The 19,207-nt window shown below is 38.4% G+C and overlaps 1 protein-coding gene across 1 annotated transcript in view; it reads right to left on the reverse strand.

The window, feature by feature from the left end:
* LOC118339347 (ephrin type-A receptor 6-like) overlaps nucleotides 1–19,207 on the reverse strand; it is a 74,307-nt gene that overhangs the window by 36,418 nt on the left and 18,682 nt on the right. Inside the window, exon 3 of the mRNA XM_035676931.1 lies at nucleotides 5,066–5,729. Within this exon, the coding sequence (XP_035532824.1) occupies nucleotides 5,066–5,729 (664 nt within the window). The remainder of the gene's footprint in view (nucleotides 1–5,065; nucleotides 5,730–19,207) is intronic.

Genomic DNA, 19,207 nt, shown 5'->3' on the forward strand with positions numbered 1-19,207 from the left:
GTGTATGTGCATGTGTGTGTGTATGCAGGCCTATATTTAGACACAGGCATACCAGCCAGTTGCCCAAAATGCTGCTACCCAGCAGGGGTTCCAAGGAGGAGGTGGAGGCATATATTATGCTATATATAATGGTATGACATAATACACAGCATGCATGCACACACACATCCTACACATGCGCACCTACACACAGACACACACACACACACACACAAAGCTATTAGTCAAATTGTATTAACGGCAACAATTGGCGGGGCGTCCAGTTATACAGAATACCCATACTGCTACTTGTGGTCAAAAATCCTACAAAGTCACAGACATAGGGTTTTTAATGTTTGATATTTTTGTATCATAATCACAATTTAGATTAAAGCCATTATAAAATCTCCTATTTGTCTTACTCAATTCAAATAATAAATGAAATTGTGAGACCCTATGCAATAATCTAAGAGAGGAAGAAGTAAAATAAGAAAATGTGTGCCAGCCTAAGTCTATACATTTGGAGGAGCATGCCAGTTGAAATGTGGGTTATAGAGGTTATTGTTAGCTGCTAGATTTCATTAACTCCAGTCTTACTGCAGCACACTGACACTCCAAACTTTATCCAGGAAATGGATAAAGGGTTAGAGCTATTGTGACCAAAAGCACTAGGTCTGAATCAGAGAAAAAGATTATTTAGCTTTCGCTGGGCGGAGAGCATGTCCTTTTCTCCTACCTCAGTGGAGCTAAAGCCCTATATTCAGACTTCATACGGATCATCTTTTCTCTAGAATAAATAAAGGTTTGCAAGTCAGAACAGAGTGTTTGTTAGTCACATATCTGTAGTTGGGTTGGGGGTTGTCTAAGGACAAGAACTTAAATACTAAACTGATCTGCACTATTTGTGAGACCTGAACAAAGTAATGTGATACGGAGAACTTTGAGGCACATCTCACAGTCCAGTGTGTGACATTTAGGAGGATCTATTGGCAGAAACGAAAAACAATATGCATAGGTATGTTTCCATTAGTGTATAATAGCTTGAAAATATGAATGGTTATGTTTTTGTTACCTTACAATTAGCCTTTTATATCTACAGATGCTGCGGATCGCCTTAAATGAAGGCCATCATTTTGAACCGGCATGTTATGAACCAGCATGTTTCTACAGTAGTCCAGAACGGACAAACTAAACACTGGCTTTAAATTGGGGCGTTTGCATTTTCTGCATGTTGCATGACCACCGTAGATTGTTTCTTGGGCTTGGAAGGGGTGGGAGTTGGAATCTGCATCTACACCGCTAGATGCCACTAAATCCTACACATTGGTCCTTTGAAGAGTGAAAATACAGCCTACTAGAAAGAAGAATATGAAATTTAGTCTTTTTCTTCTTAAACACTTTCAGGGTGGCAACAGCAATAATATTCTATTTAACATATATATTTTGATTATTATATATAAAGGGAGTACATGAGCTGCATTAATTTAAAATTTCATAGCATAACACATAAGCAACCAGACATAAGTAGCACAAAAATCAGTGCTGCGATTTCAAAACATTTTATTTTACTGAAATCACAGATTCAAACCTGTCATTTCTTTCCAGCCCAGTCAAGCAGTTGTAGCATTTAAAGCACCAGCCAGTTATAAACTGGGGATTGAAGCATTAGCTTAGCCAGTCACCTCAGTCTTTCTCCCTCAATGCCTAAGGCGCTGCAGCGGTACCTTGTGCGGAGGCTTTTAATAACGCCGCTTGTTTGAATCCTGGAACAATGAGCAAGGGCTGCATTTCAGGGCTGACATTGCAGTAAAATGCCATCACATTGCCCAAAGGGCTAAACTTAACCCAACTGTGAAATCTGCTTCTTAGAGAGTGAGGGGTGAAGGATAGAAGGGAGGAAAGAAGGTAGACAAATTATTGTAGTCTGTAGGGCCAGTAGGGATGCTGATAGGTGACCATGTTGTGGTTGCTTATTGTTGTAAATTGCAAAGAGCAGAAATAACTGTTTTTGAAATTAGTATTATTACTTGTTTTTTCAATTAAGTTTTGTTAATTTGTTTTTAAAACTATGATGTGTGTATGACATAAAGTAAAGACAGTGATCTTATACAAAAAAGACAAATACCGGACAACTTCTTTCTATTTAAACCTACTACAAGTTTTTAACTCACTCTGAAACCTCTGTAAGACCATCTCAAGATCAGCGAGGAGACTGGCTATTTTTAGATTATTCTTAATGCCTGTCAGAAAAGCCAACTCACTTTGCAATATGTTTCCCTCCAAGTCCTCAAGCAAGTTTATTTATTACATTACTAAGCTTGTTCTGTCACACAACAATAAATGCAAATACAAAAATAGGGAAGCATTTTGGTACAGTCCGGCTCTAATCACAGCTGTAGCTTCACCCCTGGCCTGTTGATTGCAATGCAGCTGCGAGTGCAGCTGGGAAACCTTGCCGACCCGTGTCACAAGATGAATTGTAATCAACTGTACAAGGACATCTGGTTCTGGATGGTGGGAGAAGAGCAGTGAATAGTCTTGAAAGCATTTTTCAAAAGAGCACTAAGAAAAACTCTAGTTTGTAGTGCTGTTGGATAGATGGATCATTTTTGTAGGGGAACAAAACTGCACTGTGTCATCCAATATGTAACAATACTTCCATCTATTGTGCATCTTGTTCATTCTGGTAAAAGTAAGGGTACATTCTCTTTATTTAAATCTAACAACATGTCAGCCGGATACAGATTGGGTTTTTTCACCTGGCACCTTCCTCTAAGAGTCACTTTCTTTCTCTCTTTCTATGTTCACACTGATTCTAAAGCACACTTCAAGTAACACCATAGGATGACAGAATGATCAGACTGCACCATTTAGTTAGCGAATGGAGCCCTTTTTGCAGTAAGTGGCCAGTTTCTCTGTAAACTTGGACACCTTGTGGATTGCAGATTTACCTACTGCAGATTACAGACACGTGTACCAGTTGACCTGACATCAGGCCTGTCTGTGGCTTGAAAAGAAGTTGTGTTGGACCTTCATGAAGGTATGTTTTTTTTGTACTATAGCATTCCCAGTGGGTGGTGCTACCAGCGATAACCCAAAGCTCATATCAGAGAGTTGAGGATCAAACTGCAGCCAAGCCAGCCGAGGTAATCTGTCACACCAAGGTAGCCCCTGGGACAGTGGGTGGCAGACCACTGCTATACACAACAACATACCTACATGCTGGATCACTTACACACACATTCCTCTGTATATATAATTCACACCAATACACACACACACGGTATCCTTTAACACAAACACATGAACAGCATTCAATCCCTAAATCCCCTGAAAGAGTTCTTTTACACAGTACACAGCACTATGTTTAATTTAATGCCAATTGCTCTGCTTCTTGTATATTACAAACACACAAAAGCTCATCATGCTTGACTAAAATTTACAAGCACAAACACACAGAACAATACTTGCCATTTTAAAGATTTGTAGTATATATTTGTAGTACGATAGTATTCACCTTTCTTTTAAGTCTTGATAACATTGTTTAGGATTTGTGTTATCATAGCAAACCCTTCCACTGATCTTGCATGTACTATAACTTGAGTTACTGCTGAGTGCATCTTAGCCTTGAAACAATCTCTTTGGAATCCCTGCAGTATCTAAAAGGCCAAGACAGTACAGGACAGTTGTCTTGCAAAGAAAATAGGGGATTGAATAAAATGTATTTGACAGAAAACAGAAATTGTAATGCATCACAGTAACTGACAGAACAAGTACAAGATATTCTAAATTACAAATATACATACATGGATTTGCGCTCACACTAGTACAGCCTTAGACAGAATCAGGAAAGCTCTCTGCCATGTTATATTATTTTCCAGAGAGTTAGCAACTAGAAATAACATAGAGGAAAATGAAGGAGGGGTGATAAGGGAATAAAGAGGGCAGGTGAAAGCAAAATAATAACTTGTTTTTGTAAATCTTTGATGTATGAGAACACATATAGGTAGATAGGCAGTGCATAAAATGTATCCTTTGTAGTTGTTGTGCATTGTTAAAATCTATCTACATTGCTCAACTATCTGACTGGTTGATGCGTCAATACATATGTTAAGTAGGCTAAAGAAACAGACCTAATTGTGGGGTATTCGGTTGTTGAGAAATGTAATACCATATAGAGCGATCAGCGACACAGCAAGTAATGTAACTAATGCAGAGATGGTTTTCCAGAGCCAGCAGCTCAATGAAGTAATACTCACAACTCTCCTGATACTACAGCTAACATCACAACAACAGTATATCTTTGCAAACTAGAAAGTAAGTTGAATGTCTGTGGGCCACAGTCCGTAACACCATATTTTTTTAAGCATATACAGAGAATGGAGGCTACTGAATTTGACAAAAAGGATATATGTATTATAATAGAATTACATACCCCAGCTTTAAATAAAGGGATAGACAGGAGACATGGGAATACAGGAGTACATGGATATACAGAAAGTGTCTAATTGATGGAAGCATGGAGAAGAGATATCAGCTTCCTACTTGACAGTGCTTTTCACCTCAGTTTTCAGCAGCCAGTTTTGCTAAAAATAGTGTAACCCTCAGTTTCAAGTTCTTTACGAATACCCTTTATGTCCGTTTTAAGGTGGTAAATACTGGCAAAAACTCCTGACCACATCAACACTTGTGTACACTTCTGTGTAGGAAATATAGGAAATGATTAATTCAACAGTACAACTCAGTACAATCACTGTCAGCTTGAGGGTTTGGTTTGCACATATGAAACACCATGTTTCAAGTGGGACCAATGCTGGCAAAGAAATTCAATAATATCTAGACAGCTTCAAATAAATAAGACATGAAGTCACGGTTTGTCATGGTCAGAGGTTGGTATTCTGAAATAACTACACCCATTGACTGAAGCATATAACTGACAAGGTTCCCGACTTTAAAAAAGTGGGAGAAATCCAGTTTCTCTAACAATTTTTTTTTCTCTGTATTGCACGAGTTTCTTTAGTCTCAACAGATGCTATATTGAATATTGAAAAAGCAGTTTGAATGATAGAAAGGTTTGAAAGCTTACCACTACACGAGCCATCGATCTCCTCATACCCAACGCTGCAGACACATTTTCCCAAGGGAACCAACCAGTCTCCATCAGCTCCACAGAACAGTTTGGGTGTGTCTCGTTCTTCAGCATGGTCAATACACGCCCCCCTCACCTCGACCAATGAGGAAGAGTCCACACGAGGCACTGTGTCTGGAAATGAGGCCAGGTTCCTCAGCGTGAACGGACATTTCTTATAGTAAACCCTCACTGAAACCAAGGCAATGCAGGCACCAATGTCCTGGAATGCAAGATAGAAGCCCTTCCTGGTCATGGGTCCCACCTCGCGCACCTCTGTGTTGAGCTTGAGGATGCGATCTCCGAGATCCATCTGAGTGAAGCTCTCATCGGCAGCGATGGTGTCAATCTTGGTGTACTGCGGGGGCTTGAATTTGACACCGTGAGCCTCATCAGTCTCATGATAGAAGAGGTTAAATGTCTCCTTGCAGGTGCCAGACACCCAAGGGATGGAGTTGCAGTCACGTAGGGTGAAGCGAAGCTCCACGTAGATCTTTTGGGCAGCTTGTCGAGAGATCCAGTTGGAGCGAAGCCAGTTGTTCTGGTTGGGTTCCATCACGTTGCAAACCTGGAAAGTATGGATGGGCCGGTTGTGCTCATCCATCTCCGTGATGGCATCCCACTAAACAGAAAATAAGAAGGGGGTGGGGGATAGATGACGAAAACAGAGGGAAAAGCAGAGAAAAGGAATGTTAATTAAAGCAAAAGACCAAATTGGGTCAACAGTGTTCAACATTGATAGACAGAATGAACACCTTGCTTTTTTTACTAGTTAAAAGCTAAAGTGTAGATGAATCTGAATTCCATTGCAATCTGCCTGTTTCTGCCTATTTTGAGATACATTGTGTGTGTAGATGATGTGTTGGACAGAAGTGGGTCTAAGAAGAGTGACAGCATTTCAACAAGACCCCCAAAATGACATATGTTTACATTCAAGTGACAAAGCGCTCTAGTGGCCATAGTCATTGAATGACAGGAGGAAAAGAGGGAGTCAGGTGATGTTATTATGGTATGGAGGGTGGATGGATGGATCAACAAAACATTGGACTATTACACAGGAAACTGCTGTTCACTTCCTGTTTCCAACAGTGAACACTGTTTTTTTTTTAGCATGTTTCTAAACCTTAACCAAAGTCCATGAATATTTGAATCATGAGAATCAGAATATTAGTTGTTGAGACAATTTGCTTCTGGCCAAAATGATAGACTATTATCCTCCACACTGGCAGTGGAAAAATCATGAACAAACTGACAATCACTTTGCCTCTTATTCCTTCAAGTCTTTCTCAGTAGGTTTTCTCTTAGAATGATGCCTGACTCCAGCTGCCTAGTCATCAGCTCTGCAACTCCCAGGTCACATGATCAGGGTGTATGGCAGCTTTGCAGGGTCAAGAGGTTACCTGTCCCCATGTTGATGGGAGAGAAGTTAATGGGGGTTTTTAGCCTCCTGGTCCTGCACAGCTCTCTGGTTTTATTAGAATGGGGACTGGCTACTTGGGCGACCCCAAAACCACCCAACATCGACCTCCAAGAATCAAATTACCTGCCTGGGAAAAAGGACTCTCAAATCACTTCGCTTACAATGCAGCATTGGACCCTCCACAGGCTGGAGGGTTTGCCTTTGTGTGTGTGCGCTTTATTATTTAGACTGATATATAAACCATTTTGCTCATACTGTACATGGCTGGGGTATTATTATTTGAATTATCACTAATACATCACACACACTGACATTCTTCTAAATGCAACTTTCTATGGAAAACACTAAATACACATTTTTGGGGTATTTTCTTTAGATGTGAAAAACAAAAATATGTCTAAATTTGAAGATGTAGAATGTCAAATTAGGCATTAACCCTTAACTTTTATTTAGGGCTTTAAAAGTCCAAAGCAGACCCTGAGAGATTGTGAATGAGTTTGAGCAATGAAATCCTGCACATACCCACTTTTGCAAAGTAATACCAAACACTATAATCAACACTGTTTTCACAGAGACAAGCTGCATTTGGGAGGTCAGTTGAGGAAGTCCAAGCATTAAGCTATTAATTACCAACCAACACATTCACATAACTATCATTCTATATTTAAAAGTGAACTGACTACATTACACATATTCACACACACACACACGCACACACTTCATGTTCCCATCCGCAGGTCTGGGAGGAGAGATCCCCATTCTAATTAATGGCTGGAAAACAACTCCTTTATAGGCAAACACAGTCCAGAGAGTTGTGATAGAGCCGCTGGTTAATTTACCAATACTATTTGCCTGATAAGCTCACGCATTTAATAAGCTGTTTTGCACTTAGCTAAATATTACCTCTTGATGAGAGTAGTAATCAAAGCCTAATGTTTGCTTTCACATACTCATTATCCTTTTTAATAACATGTTCTAATTCAATCATCCAAAGACGACAGGCTTTAATCTACTCTTCCCTCAAGGTGTAATTGTAGCATTACAGTCAAACAAATTGATTTTGATTAGATGTGATATTGCCCATCGCGCGTGGGGCTATGCAAAATGAATTCTGTTAGGCAAAGTAGAGCACTACAGTAAATTTTGGTAAAATATGGTCGTTGTATCATTAAAAAAAGCCAACATTCTTTATCTAAAGATGAGAGGAATAGAGCTCTGTTAACTAAAGGTACCACAGATCGACCATCCATTGTGAGCAACTTTCAACATTAATATATCCCCGGGCGCCTACGGCTGCCCACTGCTCCTAATGTACAGGATGGGTTATATGCAGAGGACAAATTTTGTTTCCATGTATGTAAATGCTGTGAAATGACAATAAAGGCTGAAAGGCCCTGATTATTATTATTAACAATGAGTAATGAATCTTTGAATTTTAGTAAAATTTGACAAATTTCAGTCAAGCCAAAAACCGGATTCAATTTCTGGGGTCAATTAACAGCTAATTTATATACCTACATATTTTCTTTGATAGCTGTAACATCTACCATATGTCAGAGTTTTTATTTTCTGACTTCAGCATAAAGTTCAACATTATGGGAAATATGTTTATCTGCTTTTTTGTAGAGTTAGATGAGAAGATTAAAACTACTGTCATGTCTGTATGGTAAATATGAAGTTACTACCAGCAGCAGACAGGCTTAGCTCATCACAGAATGGTGAAGACTAGAAACAGGGGCAATCAGCTACCTTTGGCATTATTCTAAGGTAACAAAATCTGACTGTTAGCACCTCTAAAGCTCAGTAATTAACAGGTTTAATATTGGTTGTTTCATCCATACAAAAACCAAAGAGTTAAGACCCCATGCACAATGTTGATCTTCTTATCTTCCTCTCATGGACAGTCAGCAATAAAGCAAATAAACTTGTAAGCTTAGATTTTTTTGACAGGTTTCCCACAGTAATAATGTTACGGATCATTCGTCACAACTATTTTTTGACAGGTTCAGATACTTTAAGATATACAAAAACATACTCTCATGGACTTTCAACGACTGCAGCCTCATGAAAGCACGATTAAGTCTATTCTTGAGTTTTAAAAAAAGCTTCAGTACAGGATTTATCACAGTATCATAGTAGAAAAATGCATTTTGGAACAGAGCTGAAGTCCATCTGCACTATAGATCGTTTGAGAAAAGAACCCACCTTACACATTATTTTACCACCTGCCATCTGGAAAGCCCTAAATTAAAACATTTTGATGCATAAGCCACCACGTAGTTTGAAGACTTACAGGCATACACATATTGTATATGCATTACATACATACTCATAACATAACTAATTTTATTTTCCTTTCTTTTCCTTTCATACTGGTTTATGTCAATTAGATGCTCAGCTTGGTTTCATGCAGTGCTGATTCAGTCCACCCTTCAGGCCTTTTTAATCTGATTTAACCACTTAGTCAGCTGTTGACTTGCAGAGGTGTTTGTAGGAAGAAAGATGCATCAGCAACCATGAACTCAAAGACCTACTTTAAACAATGGCCAACTCTTCAGCTTAGGAGAGTTACAGAAGAAACTGAGTTTATACAGGAGGATAACATATCTTAGTTTAGAAAGAAATTGTTTGACATTTCAATACTGGAGACATGATTTAGGAACTGAAAAAGGTCATCATGAAAATGTGTACAGACAATGTACTTCATGTTCCTATAATGCTCGTAGAAGGGCAACCAAGAAAGCCACTGAACTTCAGTCAATCACATATCAGTAGTGAATGACTACTACAGTACTGAGCAACTCCAGTGTGTATGTATGTAACTGTATGACTGTATGAGTTCTTTTAGCACAGAGCAAGGTCAGACATAGCCCTCAGCCTCTCTACCCAGGACATTTTCGCATCAAGGCTGTTTTCTGTACTGAAGGCACTGGGTTATAATGTCTTGGTATAAAACTGAAGACATTCCTTCTATTGGACTACATTCCTTAATAACAAAGTAATGTGTGAAAGATGTGGGAGAAAGAGAAGATAGAACGCAGGGGACAAAGAGCAGATGAAAAAGAGAATGTGTTAAAAATTATGGAGGTCTGCTCTTGAGAAAGGCAGTTTTTATCTAGAGATAGAAGCAAATTACTTATGTAAGGAGACAATGGCATGAGCTAAAATGCCATTGTAGATAAACTGTGGCCTGAGACAGAAAGGTAGAGACAGAGATATCAGTGTGATTTGTCCCAAGGGGAGTAAAACAATCCATGGTGATAGGAAAACATTGCAGCTTGAATCCCCGACTTAACACCATTCACAGCTGATCTAAAGGCCTCCAAGACTTTCACATCTTGTCAGCTTGCTGATAATGTCAAGCAGCTATGTGGTGGCAGCACTTTTAAATAAGTCACTCTGCAGCTTTGCATGTACAAGAGGTGGGAATTCAGTTTTCTAAATTGTCTTACAGCAATGACATTTATTTCCTCTTAATTGACTTCGAAATAAATGGGAAATTTCAGTGACAGCATTACACAAGTTTATAGTTTCTTTGAAATCACCAACCTGACAAGACCATAGCCACTTTATTGTGTATGTGGCGCTGATATGTAATCTTAATGTAAAGTTATTTTTCAAAGTAGAAAACTTTAAGTAATGCCTTGCCTGGCCAACTCAGTCCCGGGCCATCCAGCCTTCACATGCATAATTGAAAAACGGTCAGAAAATGTGGTTGATTGATTGCAGCCTGAGACCAAGGCCCTTATAGCCCATCTTTCTCTCACATGAAAGAGAGCCAGTCATTTTACTGGCCACTCGCCCAGAGGTGAGCTCCTTTTATTAAAACTGTGAAACCCGGAGCTCTATTGAGAACAGCACTTTTAACTATAGTGTCATAACCCGCTCCACTCGTCCTCAATCGAAATTAAACATTTAGCGGTCCTAAACGGTGCCACCACTTGGTTGGGTCTGAGGTTGTAAAAAAAATAAAATAATTAAACATAATTTAAAAGTCAAATGTCCCTCTGTGTGAATGAGAGTGTGTTATGACCTACTATAAAAGAATTACTTAATAATTATATTACTGACAGAAACCAACGGGGCAGGTTAAGGAGTGGAGCTTTAAAAGGTTTACTATTAGACTGGCAGGAGACGTGTGCTCATTATGTGAAAATATTTGAATCTTTACAGATTTGTCTAACACACACACGTGTACACATATAATTTTCCAGGTAAATTCAGTGTATGTAAATTATTTTGAATAGATCATTTGGATTTCCATTCTATTCTATTAGAGTCTATTTGGTGCAGCTTATTTTGTTGGTGTGAACACACTGACTAGTGGGAATAAGTACAACAGCCATTGGGGATAAAACTTCCAGTTGTTACAGTGATATCAGGAGACTATCTGTCTATGCATGCATAGTATTAACTAAAATTCACAAATGTATTGATATACACAACCAAATAAAGGAGCACAAACACACACACTTGCCTCATTCGCACACACACACACATATACACAATTGTACTGACTTTTTTTTTTAAATATATGAACCATTGTGTGTCTAACTCAATACAGTGTACATTTTCATTAGGTGGCTGGAATTGAGCGGATCCCTCAATAATTTTAAGGAGGAATTACAAATGTCCCACGGGAAACAAACGGGACAGTGCTGTTGTATATTGTTGGTGGCAAAGAAAAACAGTGAAATCAGGTGTTAATTTGGGCCACAGGAGACTAGATTTTAATAAATATTTCTAATTTATTTTTATTTTTTTATCATGCCTGGGGAGTGTGAGACAGTACAAAGTATCCTGTAGCCTCACCTGCTTTACTTAGAAAAAAGACTTGATTCTCCTGTGGCAACACACGAGTTGGGAGCAAGTGTGATTTTTCCGGGTCTCTTGAGATTTCTTCTCTCAATTAATGCAAAGATAAAAATTGCAAGCAATAAAAAAACTTGCCTTTCATTTCTATACAAATACTCAGCACAGACACAGGCTCAAATGCTGCACATTTAATTTAGTTAAGTTAATAACATTATTAACATTAAAATGCAGTTTCTTTTGCCATCTCTGATGCAATTAAAGCTGCACCAGAGAGGAACTTGGGGTACAAACAAAAATGCATTAAATGTCATGTTTGACACTTCATCAACAAAACATTTAAATTAACATTTAAGGATGACCTACAAACTGTCTACAAAGCTGGACCCATGCTGTATCTATCTTTTTGGTTATATTGATCATATATATAAATATATATATATATGGTACATCGGAATACAGTATGTATTTGAAAAGTTATCACTCAACCAAGATACATAGCTGCCTAGAGCAGTTAAAAATACATATTTTAACACTAGTTCTGTTTTTAAAACCAATTTAAACATATTACACTTAATCTTCTGTTGTCCCTGAGTGGGAGAAAGTGATCATTCAATTTGAAGAGTCTGATTTGATTATGTATATTTAAGACATTTGAATTTGTTCTTATTTTAACAAGAGACATTTCTTGGTGTTCTTTTAGGAGACTCATTATTTCTTGATACCTGCCAGTGTCCATTCTACAACGCTCAGCAAATAGGATAATTACTGCAGTAGCATTTTTTCCCCAAGTTTCCTGAAACTCCCTCTCTTTCGTCTGTCTCCATATTTTAACATTCCACTGTATTTTATGTGCCGGTACATCTTTCTCTCTATTCAATCTCTCTCTCCATTTTTCCTCCTTCTTTCTCTCCTTTCTTCCCTCTCTATTCCCATGTCTCTCCTCTGTTTGACTCACTCTGTACCTTATGCCCTCTCTATCTCTGTCTTCCCCATGCACTTTCTCTCTTACACACACACACACACTCTCCTTGTTCAATTGTGAGTGTGTGTTCGTGTGCAATGCCACTGTCACTGAGATTGAGAGATTTTTATTTAATCCTAGAGCCTCCCCCTGTGATGGATGAAAAACCTCCACCTCCACCTCCAGTACACACACACTTACACACACACACGCACACATGCACGAGAGTAATAGATATTAGAGAGATGGATGAAGAGTCTTTGCTCACTAGGGAACTTGATGTCAGCTCTTTGAGTTTATGAGAAAAGAAAAAAAAAACAATGAGAAGAAAGTAAAAAAACTAAAACTGAGTGAGAGAAAGTGCGATAAAAATAAGGTGTGAACGCGAAATTAAATGTGGTCTTCCAGCATTTTTATAACTTATGAATATTAATGATCACTGGCTGGAAATTATGACTGTAAAAGAAGTCAATAAAGTCACCCCCCTCCACCCCTTCACCCCCCATTTAATAAGATTTAGTCTCAGAGACTATGGGGAAATTTTTTACATTCAAAGCACCTCATTAACTCAGAAGTCACTCACTCACTGAAAAAAATCTACAAACACTAAATATGGCGATAAATATTGTATTTAATGCATTTATTCACCAATACCAACGTTCAATGTTTAAATGAAACCTGTACATGTAAATAATCTCAGCAGGACTCTCATTACTTATTATATATTATGTATTTATACAGGAAGTATTCCACCTTTTCACATCAGAGAAACAACACAAGCTTAATTCAAATCATATCTGATTGCTCTACTCTAATATGTACCCCAAATCTATGCGGCCTATGTGTGTGTGTTTGTGAGTCAGAAGTTGGTCCATAGAGGGCTCATTAGGGACAAGTGTGGCTTAACTTGGGGGATTTCATCAATATCTGGCAATATCTGGTTTAACTGTGTGCCAAGAAGACGCTCAATACTTTGATTAGAGAATTATGGAAATAGATTTTCACCGTGTACTTCCAATTCAATTACCAACGGTGTGCCAATGAGGAATATTGGAAGGATTTGACACTGGACTGAAGCTGGACAACACTACGAAGAGGTCAGAAAATCTTTTATATTGACAGTTCAGCAAAATGGAAGGAACACATCACTAGTTTCATTATCACTGACTTGCAGTGGATCTATTCATCAGGCATACGTTCATAATAATGATAATGTTCCAATGTGGTGAACACCTTTTCATCCTTTTTAGTGTCTCTGTGTTGTGTAGAGGTTGGTTGGTCAGGTAAAAATATATATAAAACTTAAAAAATAATACATTCAGATGTAAAATATTTGATAATAATATGCTGTTTATTTGAGAAAGTTAGATCAACACATTCGTTTGGTATTATAATAATGTTTTAATGAAGATCACAGAATGAGTTGCCCATGTTAAACAGAAGCATAGAGCAGTAAACACAATAACACCGAAGTGGGAATAGAGAGTTGCGGTCATAACTTGAGCTTGATTATTGCTTCAACATTTTTGTTATTGATATTAAATTAGAAAGCTCCATAGTAATTAATAAGCATACAGGGAAATTACACTATTTTCGATGTTGGATAAGGCACCCTAAAGAGCCAAACTAATGTTAATCTGCTTCCCATAATGCTAATCCACGAGTAGGCCCCTGTTATTTCCCAAGCCATCTCAGTATTGTCACTGAGGTCAATCCACGCACATACACAAACTTAGTCTGCTCTCTTTAATAGATGTATGAGTCTATCTACTATCTAAAAATGAGTGCAATACATAATTATGCGGCTTTACTGGTAGGATGCAGAAATATAAACATAAGATGATTCTGCAATAAACTTTAATAAAAAAAAAAAAAAGAAACTGGCAGTATTTAACCACAGGCAAGAAATGAGACGTCTGCTCAATAAAACATCTTGAGAAAATGTTTCTTCCAACATTTTTCTCACTGATATGCAAGAAACGCTTGAACTCGAGGGGGGAGCAGGTGAGACTATAACTTTAATATTTCACTAAATGAATCTATAGTTATTATTCAGACCCTGTATGCCAGATGGAGCTCAGTATAGTTCAGAGAGATCACTGAAGTTTAGTGTATATTAGCTGATCGGCATAATCTGTTTTTCACAATAACTGGCTTATTCACAGCCGATTGGTAACATCCAATCATATTCATGCAGGTGTACAGAGCAACCATTATAATGCTGTTGCTGCTTGGATACTTTAAGAGAGCAGAGCCTTTGGCGTTTGTGTCTCTGACTAAACTGCTTTTACACCTTAACAATATAACATGACATTTATATGACATTTCACCGTACTGCCATTTGTAACACAGATTCCTGCTGTGATGCCAGTAAGAAAACTGCATTTTCAGTTCTAAAAATAGATGAATCTTTTGAGAAACTTGATGGCGTTTTTTTTTATTTTCTTTGAATCTTGTTGATCTTTGTGCTGAAATCAAGCTGTGTTGCTGCTGCTAACATGTTCTAAGCAGAATTTGCAGTTTTGTTTTGAAAAGCTGAGGACAATAAAGTGCTCCAAAATAGAGCCATCGGGTTCAAATGGGCAGCAAACTTTTAGTACATTTTACGGAATTTATTCATTGTTTACTCTGTTAGGGTATATACAGGTAAGATCTACACACAAATAAATACTACCATGAGGAAATTAGCCACTCAAAATAAGTATATTACAGCAAAATGTCAGTAATCTGCAGCTATGATCAAAATGTGAACACTGCCCCCCATATCAATAAACCTAGTTTCTGTAGTTATTTATTAGACTCTGTTGTACCAGACATTTCTGCTTATCATTCGATTTGTAAGTTGGATGCATTTTGATGAAGTTGTTCTTAGATAGATAGTTTGTCACTGTTCTTCAGGGACTGATTCTTCAATTAAAAAGAAGTAATATGCAACGCACATCACTCTTACACACACACACACACTATCCCACCGTCCGTCACCAGCACAACCCTAAATCAATAGAAGCAAGTGAACAGCGGTGAGCAAATGAAATCCAAAGACCATGCGCTCTTTTCATTCCTGCATCAATCACAGTGGATGGGTAGCCAGCAGGGTGGAGCCAGTGCACCCATCTGTCATCCCTGTGGTGCTCTCACAAAGTGACACCCTGTTGGTCATGGCCTCAGTCACCCTCCCAAGATAGAGAGCACCGAAGGTAGAGTTCAACCTGTGTGACATTTTAAAAACTGCTCATGTTGGAGCTAACACTTTGCATTTTGACCACTTTTAAAAGTCACCACAATGCAAAATGACACAGATTAAGTGTTTCCTCTAGAATTGTATTCTGGTCATGGTGTAAAAACCTGAAAATTAATGGCAACCAGTGAGAGCAAGACTAATAAAATTCTGTTAAGTGTTTGCAGCTCCCTTGAGGCATATTTGATTGCAGGTTTAACAGACTGTTGAGTAAAATCCTCCCACTACACTGGAATGATTTCCTTGACACCATAATAATTTATCCATATACACCAACTGTGGTCAGTGAGGAACGTCTATTATTATCAGAGATGTGTGCAGCACAGGCTGGCTGCTCATTGATTTAAATGCCAAATATTAGCCCACATATTGACTACACAAGGGCTAATTTCTATACTTATTTGAAACCTGATTTGAACTTGTGAAAACTGACACTAAAAACTCCACCTTCACCACCTTGTTTGGACAAGCAATACTTCTGGAAGCAAAGAGGAAGAAGCTGCAGCACACAGAGCAAACTATCACAGCGCTCAGATCTTAGAGAACACAGTCCAAGGCAAACAAAACAGTTCACTTCTTAACGTATACAGCTTTGGTTATTACACTTTTTGCCCTCTGTGACAGCTTTACACAGTATGCACATATTCACTGTTATGTTAAGATGTTATATTGAGGCAGAAGAAAGTAGAAATAATAGTTTCACATTCCTAAGTGTATTAAAACTGCCAGTTTTTCTCAACCCCAAGTCTGAGACAATGGAGAAAAGAAGAAACACCAGTGAGACTGAGTCTGCTACAGTATTTGACAACTATTCCATCAGCTACGTGCAATGATCCGGGCCATCCATCAAGATTTTATTTATCCCCACATAACAGAACTCATTTATGCAAAATGAATTGGCCTTGTAAAGTTGTATATATCTTTTCCTTTAAAAGAGGGTGGACTGGCTGATGATAAATGTAATCATTATAATGAAAAATAATAAAATAATAGAGTCATCTTTTCATGTAATAAGATGTTAGTGCTAAAGCACCATGCTCAGACATTCAGCCTTTGGCTCTGTATGTCTGTGTTGTGTACTTTATCTAATTTAACACTAGCTGTTACAGTAATGCATTTATGTCATTTAGCACAGTATAATGTCCATTACAGTGATGGCCCCTGGAGATGGTCCAAATCCATCAGGCATTTGTGGCCGCCATAGATTGCACCTCCTGCTGTTAGTAAATCAATCAAGGCTGGCATTAATCTATGTAAAGCTTTGACCTTTACTCTTTTATTGGATGGAAAAATGAAAAATGCAAATTTATATTTTCACAAGACAAAAAGACTGTCTAACAAGTTGGTCCGCCGGCAAGTTGGTCCACCACTTTAGGCAAAAATGTCATGTTCTGTCATGTTCTGTCATGTAAATTCGTACAGACATTCATGGTTCCCAGATTATATATATTTAATGACTTTGGTTGTCCACTGACTTTTCCTTTGGCACCAAGTTAAACTTGTCCGATACTTTGACCAAATTTCTGCAAAACTGACGTTCCCATCAGCCTCAGCTGTACTAAATAAATAAATAATGTTATATCCTAACAGGCTCAACTAAGATGGTAAAAAATGGGAGACATTATACATGCTTATCATCAGCATGTCAGCATTGTGCCTGAGTTCAGCCTCACAGAACTGCTATCATGGCTGTAGTCTTAGTAAACCCGTCATATCAGCACGGAATAGATCAAAATTTACAAGTAAATCTATGGTTGCTCCTTTGTAGCAAAAGAAAATGTGTTTTGGGCATAAGGGTTAGGAATTTGGTTAACTAAATGTAGCAAACTATAATGTTCAAGTAAGAGTTGGGTAAGAGTGCTATCCTGCAGTTAGAAAACATCATGTTTTGACCTTACTGTTGTCTAGAACAAATTCAACCCTCGGGGCAACAAAGCCTACTGAATACAGGGATTTGTGCACATGAAAACTGTGAGATCTTAAGTTACAATAAAAATACGGTATCCTCGTTGCTCGCAAAAATATGAATTTTGACCAATAAAACCATCTACCTGCAGGATCCTAACTGGTTAAGGGTATGAACCATGTCGCCTTTCAACCTCTTGTCCTCTATCTCATTTGCCTAAACGGTGATATGTCACCTCCCTCAGCACACGCTGCCTCTTTCTCATCTGAGCTGACACAGACCAGAGCCCTTTCTTTTTTCCCCCCTCCACCAGCTCAGACAAACTATGCGTGGGAAAAACGGGGGGGGGAAAGCTTGTCGTTTTACATATCTATTTTTGCCAGAGAGGCAGGCAGGCAGGCAGTCTGGAATGTCAATGTGTGGCTCAGCAGCCTCTGACTGATGTGAGATCACAGTGACGGCTGTACACAGCGGTACAATGAACACACACACACACGCACACACAGACTTTGCCAGTGGGTGAGGTAGCAGGGTGCAACACAGCTTAGATAACACCAGGTCACCCAGGTAGAGGAAAGCATGCTATAAAGACACACACAAAGAGAGTCTACCTAGAACATTAGCTGAAAGTCGAGTTATCCTTGTGTTGTATTCGAAACAAAAAGGGTTCAAAATAGCTCTCAAGAAGAGTTCATGGGAGCTATCGCAAATGTGCCTTAATCTTAAGGCTCTTTAGTGATTAAGAGGATTCTCTGACACTGAATTTATACTGAAAAGTATTCTATTTCAGGTAGTTTATCATCAGATCAGCACTCCAAACTGATGAGTCTAAAGCAGCGGCCTGACTGGTGCCAACACTGGAGTCAATGATAAAGACAACTCCGGCATTTCAAAACGGCAGAAAAGGTTACGCCTATCTCATTCTCTCTCATCTCATTCTCTCAGTCTCAATTCAATTAAACTTAAATTGGCTTTATTGGTCTAACACAAGAAACCTGTATTGCCAAAACAATATTGTATTGATTGAGGTGCAGTAATATTATGCTGCAATCAAGTATTATTGAAGACATATGAGGGAACCAAGAAGTCAATAAAATGTGTTCTTATGGCAAAGGGAATGCACTCTATTACAACAACCTAAAGTAAAGGTTATGTTGCTTATTACCTGTGTTGTATATCTTTGCTAAATCTTTATACATTTTACAATACACTATACATGTTTCGCACACTCCGTTTGTCAGTGCAGCACCTATACATACTTCAAATAAAACAACTCCGGCCATTTGATGACTATTTCCACCTAAAAACTCTTAGATAGATAGATAGATAGATAGATAGATAGATAGATAGATAGATAGATATCCAGGATGAAACACACAAACACACCCACGACACATTGCCTCTCGCCTGTTTTCACAGTCTGCTGTTCTCTGCTAAGAAGAGGCTGTCAGAGATCGAGAGAGGTAGTGAAAATGAAGAAACAGGAGAAAGATATCAAGAGGACGGGGAAGGGGAAGGGGAAGGGGATGAACAGCAACAGATTCACAAGACAGTAAGACAGCGTGGACAAGAGGGAGATGAATGCTCAGCTGTATGTCATGTGTTGCTGTACTTATGTGAGCTTGAGGGCCAAATATTCTCTCATAAGAATGGGAAATATGAGGAAAATATTCAGCAAAGGAAAGTTTTAAAGGGATGCTTTTGGAAAAGGATTGAAGGTTGAGGTGAGAATTAGAATTACTGTGGTACAGTGATCACTG

The sequence above is a fragment of the Morone saxatilis genome, unplaced genomic scaffold, assembly GCF_004916995.1.
Source record: "Morone saxatilis isolate NCDOM2014 unplaced genomic scaffold, NCSU_SB_2.0 Contig5, whole genome shotgun sequence".
Classification (NCBI taxonomy): domain Eukaryota; kingdom Metazoa; phylum Chordata; class Actinopteri; family Moronidae; genus Morone; species Morone saxatilis.